The sequence below is a fragment of the Nerophis lumbriciformis genome, linkage group LG21 (genome assembly GCF_033978685.3).
Source record: "Nerophis lumbriciformis linkage group LG21, RoL_Nlum_v2.1, whole genome shotgun sequence".
Lineage (NCBI taxonomy): Eukaryota > Metazoa > Chordata > Actinopteri > Syngnathiformes > Syngnathidae > Nerophis > Nerophis lumbriciformis.
In genome coordinates, this window is record NC_084568.2 from 6698372 (window position 1) to 6707765 (window position 9394).

At 33.9% G+C, this 9394-nt stretch overlaps 1 protein-coding gene across 1 annotated transcript in view; it reads right to left on the bottom strand.

The window, feature by feature from the left end:
- Positions 1 to 2214, bottom strand: part of LOC133621201 (claspin) — a 29671-nt gene extending 27457 nt beyond the window's left edge. The window contains exon 1 of the mRNA XM_061983160.2: positions 1934 to 2214. Within this exon, the coding sequence (XP_061839144.1) occupies positions 1934 to 1960 (27 nt within the window). The 5' untranslated portion in view covers positions 1961 to 2214. The remainder of the gene's footprint in view (positions 1 to 1933) is intronic.
- Positions 2215 to 9394: the final 7180 nt, after the last annotated feature.

Below are 9394 nucleotides of genomic sequence, written 5' to 3' on the forward strand. Positions count from 1 at the left end.
TGGATGTTGAGTGGCGCCCAAACAATGAACGCTAGCTGGCCATTGCCTCATACAAGAATTCGTAGTCAGTTTAGGTTTTCTTATAAAGTGGGGATTAAAGCCCCTAAAGGCTTAGTGGCCACATGCGTGGACAGCACATTTTAGCTCTTATTTCCAAAATTGTGTACACTACTGAATTGGGGTCTTATGGCCGCTTATGTGGACACTTATACTGCCATTTGGTGGTGTCAGAAGAGTATAACATACAATGGAATTTCGAAAAAAAAGGTGTAAAAATAAGAATTAGCATGTCACTAAACATGAAGTACACGCTTGTGTACTTATGGACTAAGTACATCATATCAAAAGATGATTCTTAGTTTTTATTCTAATTAGGGTCCATCCATCCATCCATTTTCTACCGCTTATTCCCTTTGGGGTCGCTGGAGCCCATCTCAGCTACAATCGGGCGGAAGGCGGCGTACACCCTGGACAAGTCGCCACCTCATCGCAGGGCCAACACAGATAGACAGACAACATTCACACTCACATCCACACACTAGGGCCAATTTAGTGTTGCCAATCAACTTATTCCCAGGTGCATGTCTTTGGAGGAAGCCGGAGTACCCGGAGGGAACCCACGCAGTCACGGGGAGAACATGCAAACTCCACACAGAAAGATCCCGAAACCCGGGATTGAACCCAAGACTACTCAGGACCTTCGTATTGTGAGGCAGATGCACTAACCCATCTGCCACCGTGAAGCCCTAATTAAAGTTAAAGTTAAAGTTAAAGTACCAATGATTGTCACACACACACTAGGTGTGGCGAAATTATTCTCTGCATTTGACCCATCACCCTTGATCACCCCCTGGGAGGTGAGGGGAGCAGTGGGCAGCAGCGGTGGCTGCGCCCGGGAATCATTTTGGTGATTTAACCCCCAATTCCAACCCTTGATGCTGAGTGCCAAGCAGGGAGGTAATGGGTCCCATTTTTATAGTCTTTGGTATGACTCGGCCGGGATTTGAACTCCCAACCTACCGATCTCAGGACGGACACTCTAACCACTAGGCCACTGAGTAGGTAATTAGGGTCCAATAATCCTAAATATCAAAGAGAAATAAAAAAAGCATGTAAACAAACAGCTTGGGCCTTAAGAGGTTAAATAAGCAAAGAAATCAAACAATGTACTAATATGATCCACTTCAAGAAACTCTTCAAACTTAAAGTGTTTACAAAGTACAAAGAAGAAGAACCATGATAAACATTCTGAATTTATCTCATCCATCCATTCATTTTCTAGATAATCTTACTCATCTCACCATGTGAAATATAACTTAGTTCAACAATTATTTATTCATTTTCATTGTTATTACTCATGGAGTATATTGTGAATAAATTGAGAACAGGAAGTGAACAAAAGTTTTAGCAACTGCTATGTAAAGGAAAAGGGGTTAGGATTTAAAAAAACTCTGCTTCTTCCTACTCCTTTTCGAACATGTCGAATAGAGAAACTGGACATTTTGATGCATCATGTTTGTATGATTGATTGAGACTTTTATTAGTAGATTGCACATATTCCGTACAATTGACCTCTAAATGGTAACACCCGAATACGTTTTTCAACTTGTTTAAGTCGGGGTCCACGTTAATCAATTCATGGTAAATAAACATGCATGCATGTTCGAAATAAACACGAACTCAACTCAAACTGTAGCATAAACTCACCATTTCAGCTGCCTTTTGTCTAATTGTTTGACTAAGAGGCGCCAACTGAAAGTGAACTCGAGCTAGCTGAAACCAACTCGCCTCGCTTCGCTAGCCGGCCAAAGCTAACAATAGTGAGGCAATACCGAACCACGACAGTCGACGTCTAAACCGTAAAATAGTGTGTTATAACACAACTATAGGCCAGAAACGTGTTATTGTTTGACCAGCGAGAGTTTATGCTCACCTGTTGTTGCGAAAGGATCAGGCTCATCTCGTTGTTCGAGTCGCACTCGACGCTTCGTAGCAAAAACCAAGGTAGATTAAAACCCCTTGCCAAATAGTGGCAGCCACGACATGTACACGTATAATATACACGACGACGGCTAAGTCGGTCATTTAAGTTGCGTTAATATTTAGCGACTTTCTCGGTTGCCTCTCGTCCTCCCGCCTGTTCCGCACACACTCACTGTGAGAGAAAAATTTGATCTTTCGCGCGCCGTGACAGCTGGCCAGCAGTTTTCGTCACCGAGCTGTCAATCGCCCCCGGCTCACGTTTCTATTGGCGGTTAGAGCGCTTTGGGCCCGCCTTTATTATTGCGTCACGGCGTGAGCGCTCGATTTAGTTATCTGTCCTTTTCAAACGAGCGTGACTGGGCTTGTTAAAGGAGCGATTTGTTTTTTACAAGCCTCGTGGTATAAATTGATCAACGCACATAACGGAAAGCAATAAAAAAAAATAGAACACGGAAGCTGATACACAATTTCCAAAATAAAATGATAAGAAGATATTCAAAAAAAAAATTCAAAAAAGTTTGTCATCACTTCTGAGAATACAGAGCGTAGAAGAAAAGGTCATTTTAAAATATTTTGAAAATATAAGATTTTTCTTCATCCTGCTGCTTCTCAGGCATTGGTGTGTAAATGTGTAATTTAATAATTGAGGTATAAGTGTCTATCGATCAAAGATGCACATCAATGAAGGAGATAAATTTAAAAAATTTAAAAAATTTAAAAAATTAACAAAATTTAAAAAATGTAAAAAAAATCACAAGCCTCGTGGTGTAAATTGATCAACGCACATAACGGAAAGCAATAAAAATAAAAAAAAACAGAAAACGGAAGCTGATACACAATTTCCAAAATAAAATGTTTTAAAAGAAGATATTAAAAAAATAAATAAAAAAAAGTTTGTCATCACTTCTGAGAATACAGAGCGTAGAAGAAAAGGTCATTTTAAAATATTTTGAAAATATAAGATTTTTCTTCATCCTGCTGTTTCTCAGGCATTGGTGTGTAAATGTGTAATTGAATAATTGAGGTATAAGTCTCTATCGATCAAAGATGCACATCAATGAAGGAGATAAATTTAAAAAATTTAAAAAATTTAAAAAATTTAAAAAATTTAAAAAATTTAAAAAATTTAAAAAATTAAAAAAATTAAAAAAATTAAAAAAAATTTAAAAATTTAAAAAATTTAAAAAATTTAAAAAATTTTAAAAAATTCACAAGCCTCGTGGTGTAAATTTATCAACGCACATAACGGAAAGCAATAAAAAAAAATAGAACACGGAAGCTGATACACAATTTCCAAAATAAAATGTTTTACAAGAAGATATTCAAAAAAAAAATTCAAAAAAGTTTGTCATCACTTCTGAGAATACAGAGTGTAGAAGAAAAGGTCATTTTAAAATATTTTGAAAATATAAGATTTTTCTTCATCCTGCTGCTTCTCAGGCATTGGTGTGTAAATGTGTAATTGAATAATTGAGGTATAAGTGTCAATCGATCAAAGATGCACATCAATGAAGGAGATAAATTAAAAAAATTTAAAAAAAATTTAAAAAAATTTAAAAATTAAAAAAAATTTAAAATTTAAAAATTTAAAAAAATTACAAAAATTACAAAAATTACAAAAATTAAAAAAAAAATTAAAAATTAAAATTTTTTTAAAAAAATCACAAGCCTCGTGGTGTAAATTGATCAACACACATAACGGAAAGCAATGAAAAAAAAAACAGAACACGGAAGCTGATACACAATTTCCAAAATACAATGCTTTAAAAGAAGATATTCCAAAAAAAAATTCAAAAAAGTTTGTCATCACTTCTGAGAATACAGAGCGTAGAATGGGTTGTACTTGTACTTGTATAGCGCTTTTCTACCTTCAAGGTACTCAAAGTGCTTTGACACTACTTCCACATTTACCCATTCACACACACATTCACACACTGATAAGAAAAGGTCATTTCAAACATCAGTATTCAAGGACAACTTTAAAACAAATGTGTATATCAGTGGTGGGGGTTAAACTATGGAATTCTCTTTACAATGAGATAAAAGACTGTAAAAATATATTCCAATTGAAAAAAACATATAAAGACAGAACTATAAGATCATATGGACAGCCATAAGTGTTTACATTTTGCTTTATATTTATTATTTTACTTATTTTTTGCCTGATTTTGTATCATCCCGTGAGGTGTTTATTACTTCTTTTTTTTATTCGGTTTGTACTTCATGAAGTTTTGCACTTGTTGTGTTTTTTGTTTGTTTTCATTATATTCGGATGTAATTGTTGGTTTATATGATATCCATTAAGTAAGACTACGTATTATGTTGAAGGGGGCAGGAAAATATAAGATTTTTCTTCATCCTGCTCCTTCTCAGGCATTGGTGTGTAAATGTATGGTTGAATAATTGAGGTATAATTGTCTATCGATCAAAGATGCACATCAATGAAGGAGATAAATTTAAAAAAAATTAAAAAATTCACAAGCCCCGTGGTGTAAATTGATCAACGCACATAACGGAAAGCAATAAAAAAAAATAGAACACGGAAGCTGATACACAATTTCCTAAATAAAATGCTTTAAAAGAAGATATTCAAAAAAAAATTCAAAAATGTTTGTCATCACTTCTGAGAATACAGAGCGTAGAAGAAAAGGTCATTTCAAACATCAGTATTCAAGGACAACTTTAAAACAAATATGTATATCAGTGGTGGGGGTTAAACTATGGAATTATCTTCACAATGAGATAAAAGACTGTAAAAATATATTACAATTGAAAAAATATATATAAAGACAGAACTATAAGATCATATGGACAGCCATAAGTGTTTACATTTTGCTTTATATTTATTATTTTACTTATTTTTTGCCTGGTTTTGTATCATCCCGGGAGGTGTTTATTACTTTTTTTTTTGTTCGGTTTGTACTTCATGAAGTTTTGCACTTGTTGTGTTTTTTGTTTGTTTTCATTATATTCGGGTGTAATTGTTGGTTTATATGATATCCATTAAGTAAGACTACGTATTATGTTGAAGGGGGCATGCAGGCAAATATAAGATTTTTCTTCATCCTGCTCCTTCTCAGGCATTGCTGTGTAAATATGTAATTGAATAATTGAGGTATAATTGTCTATCGATCAAAGATGCACATCAATGAAGGAGATACATTTAAAAAAAATTAAAAAATTAAAAAAAAATTCACAAGCCTCGTGGTGTAAATTGATCAACGCACATAACGGAAAGCAATAAAAAAAACAGAACACGGAAGCTGATACACAATTTCCAAAATAAAATGTTTTAAAAGAAGATATTCCAAAAAAAAATTCAAAAAAGTTTGTCATCACTTCTGAGAATACAGAGCGTAGAAGAAAAGGTCATTTCAAACATCAGTATTCAAGGACAACTTTAAAACAAATGTGTATATCAGTGGTGGGGGTTAAACTATGGAATTATCTTTACAATGAGATAAAAGACTGTTAAAATATATTCAAATTGAAAAATATATATAAAGACAGAACTATAAGATCATATGGACATCCATAAGTGTTTACATTTTGCTTTGTATTTATTATTTTACTTATTTTTTGCCTGTGTTTATTACTTTTTTTTTTTTTTTGTTCGGTTTGTACTTCATGAAGTTTTGCACTTGTTGTGTTTTTTGTTTGTTTTCATTATATTCGGATGTAATTGTTGGTTTATATGATATCCATTAAGTAAGGCTACGTATTCTGTTGAAGGGGGCAGGAAAATATAAGATTTTTCTTCATCCTGCTCCTTCTCAGGCATTGCTGTGTAAATGTATAGTTGAATAATTGAGGTATAATTGTCTATCGATCAAAGATGCACATCAATAAAGGAGATAAATTAAAAAAATAAAAAATAAAAATAAAACGTTTTTTCACAAGCCTCGTGGTGTAAGTTGATCAACGCACATAACGGAAAACAATTTTTTTTAAAATAGAACACGGAAGCTGATACACAATTTCCAAAATAAAATGTTTTAAAAGAAGATATTCAAAAATTTCCGGATACTTGATGTTACCTGCACCTTATGTAACATGCATCCAGAGACTGTTTACCACCTGTTTTGGACTTGTGAAAGCACTCGATCGGGCATCTGTCGCTTCATCCTGGACAATATTCATGACAAATTTGTGCTATGTTTTAAAGATGCGCTATTTGGATTTACACTGTAAGAAAAAAAAAGAAAAAAAAGATTTTTACCTTTGCAACCTCATTATACTATTGGCTAAGTTTTATATTCATAAATTGTAAGTTTCTCAATGCCCGACCTGTTTTTTGTGCCTTTAAAAAAAGAATTAGAACTCTACGTTAAAACACTCTCTACCTCTAACAACCAAAAAGCTGTGAAAATGATGATGCTGTGTTCCAAATTTAAATTATTTACTGAACTTGTGTGAGTCTATGGCTTTGCACTTTGTTATATATATATATATATATATATATATATATATTGCATTCTATTTTAGTTACTTTATTGAGTTTACAACCCACTGGCGCTGTTTTGTACTGTTTTTGTAGTGTTTTTGTACTGTTTTTGTACTGTTTTGTACTTATTGTGATTATTATTATTTTTCAATTGTTTGTAAATGTTGCAATTTATAAATAAATGTTTATAAAATTCAGAAAAGAAAAAAAAATACATATATATATATATATATATATATATATATATATATATATATATATATATATATATATATATATATATATATATATTTCCAGATACAATGGTGATACAATTTATCGCAAAATAATGTTATTTTTCTGCATTTTATGAGGTCCTCGAGTTACATTAAGGCAGTGTTTTTCAACCTTTTTTGAGGCAAGGCACATTTTCTTCATTAAAAAATACGGAGGCACACCACCAGCAGAAAACGTTAACAAATGAAACTCCACCAGGTCGTCGTGCCTTATTTTGAGTTTGTTGGTGTTTTCCCGTGTGTAGTGCTTTAGTTCTTGTCTCGCGCTGTTATTTTGGTGGCTTTTCCTGTTTTGATGGTGTTTTCCTGTAGCAGTTTCATGTCTTCCTTTGAGCGCTATTCCCCGCACCTGCTTTGTGTTAGCAAGCAAGACTATTTAAGTTGTTGCTATCCTTCTTTGTGTGGACATTGCTGATTGTCATGTCATGTACGGATGTACTTTGTGGACGCAGTAAGTTTTTGCTGTCGTCCAGCTTTCTGTTTACTTTGTAGCCAGTTCAGTTTTACTTTTGTTTTGCATAGCCATTGCCTTTTCCTTTCGTTCATTTTTGGTTTAAGCATTACATACCTTTTTTACCTGCACGCTGCCTCCCGCTGTGGTCTGCATGTTGGGATCACAACAAACCATCCTCGTCTCACCCGACACATTCCGACTTTTACAACGCAATGAACTACCTGCTGCCACTTACTGATATGGACTATTATGTGGTTACTCTGCCGAGCTCTACACAGCACAGACACTAAGCAACAGCACATTATTTGCAGATTATAATGATTGATTTGCCAAAAATATTTTTTGGACCAATTAGGTGAAGTTGCATAATTTCCCACGGCATACCAGACAATATCTCACAGCACACTAGTGTGGCACGGCACAGTGGTTGAAAAACACTGCAAAGTTTATACTAGGCATACCCCTTTTACTGATAGCTTGTTCACTCCCTCTGTTTACACCAGAGGTGTCAAACGTACGTCCCGAGGGTCGGATCCGGCCCGCAAAGAGGTTTTATCCGGCCCGCGGGATGAGTTTGCCAAGTATAAAAATGAATGAAATAAATAGCTGTTCTAAATGCACTTTTTGGGGGGAGCATGTTGTTATTCAATCAATCAATCAATCTTTATTTATATAGCCCTAAATCACAAGTGTCTCAAAGGGCTGCACAAGCCACAACGACATCCTCGGTACAAAGCCCACATACGTTTTGTACCGACACAATTGTGCATGATTGTAGCAGTTAAAACAATCGACCAGATCTGTGAATTTCAATATTTCTGATTAATTTTTATTCATCCATTTATTGTTATTTTTGTTTAATTTATTCCACCCATTTATTTCGAAATAAAAAACAGCTACACAATTTAAACGATCAAGCATCTCCAATAGAATATATTTATCTGCAAAAAATAACCAGTAATGATATTGTAAAAAGAAAAGGAACAGGAAGAAGCAAAAGCTTATACTGCTAATGTAGCTTATATTGCTTATGCAGTACTGTATTGCTAACAAATATATTGCTATATTGTTTATATTGCTAAAAATATTGCTTATATTACTAAAAAAACAACAACAATAGCATTATTAAAATAAAAATTAAAAATTAACAAAGGCAATGGTATGTGTCTGAAAGGGAGCAGGAAGAAGCAAAAGCTTATATTGTACTCCCGATCACTCAGATAATCTGATTCTTAATTATCAATACAATACATAATAACATACACACACACACACACACACACACACACACACACACACACACACACACACACACACACACATATATATATATATATATATATATATATATATATATATATATATATATATATATATATATACACATATATATATACAATTTCATTCGCATTACCTTAAAAATAATAAACCTACTCATTTTTTCATCAATAGTTTTTTATAAATAAATTACACCCTTAAGATATTTTTTGTTACCAACTCTTGAATATTTTTATATATGTATTTATTTAAATATTTGGACATTGAACAATCCAGATACATTGTTCGAGTGATTTAGCACATGTGCTAATTCGCAACACTGGTCCATAATAAGATGATGAAAATAATTTAAGTACTTAGAATAAAAAGAGGAAAAAGAAAGAAAATGCATTGTGCAATATGATTATAATAATAAAAGAGAGGCATTTTTCTACATTAAAACATAGGCAACAAAGCATAGGCAACATGGTCAAGCAAACAGCCAATTAAGCTGCTAAAATATAAATAAAATAAAGTATATTTGCTCTGCTTTTATACGTATCTGAATGGGGGCCACCTGCAACATCTCTATTGCTATCTATACATATATATATATAATAATAATAATAATAATAATAACTGGGATTTATATAGCGCTTTTCTAAGTACCCAAAGTCGCTTTACATGTAGAACCCATCAATCATTCACACCTGGTGGTGGTAAGCTACTTTCATAGCCACAGCTGCCCTGGGGTAGACTGACGGAAGCGTGGCTGCAATTTGCGCCAACGGCCCCTCCGACCACCACCTCATTCAATTTACCGGTGTGAGTGGCACCGGGGGCAAAGGGTGAAGTGTCCCGCCCAAGGACACAACGGCAGCGATTTTTGGATGGTAAGAGGCGGGGAGCGAACCTGCAACCCTCAGGTTTCTGGCACGGTTGCTCTACCCACTATGCCATGCCGCCCCATAATATATATAT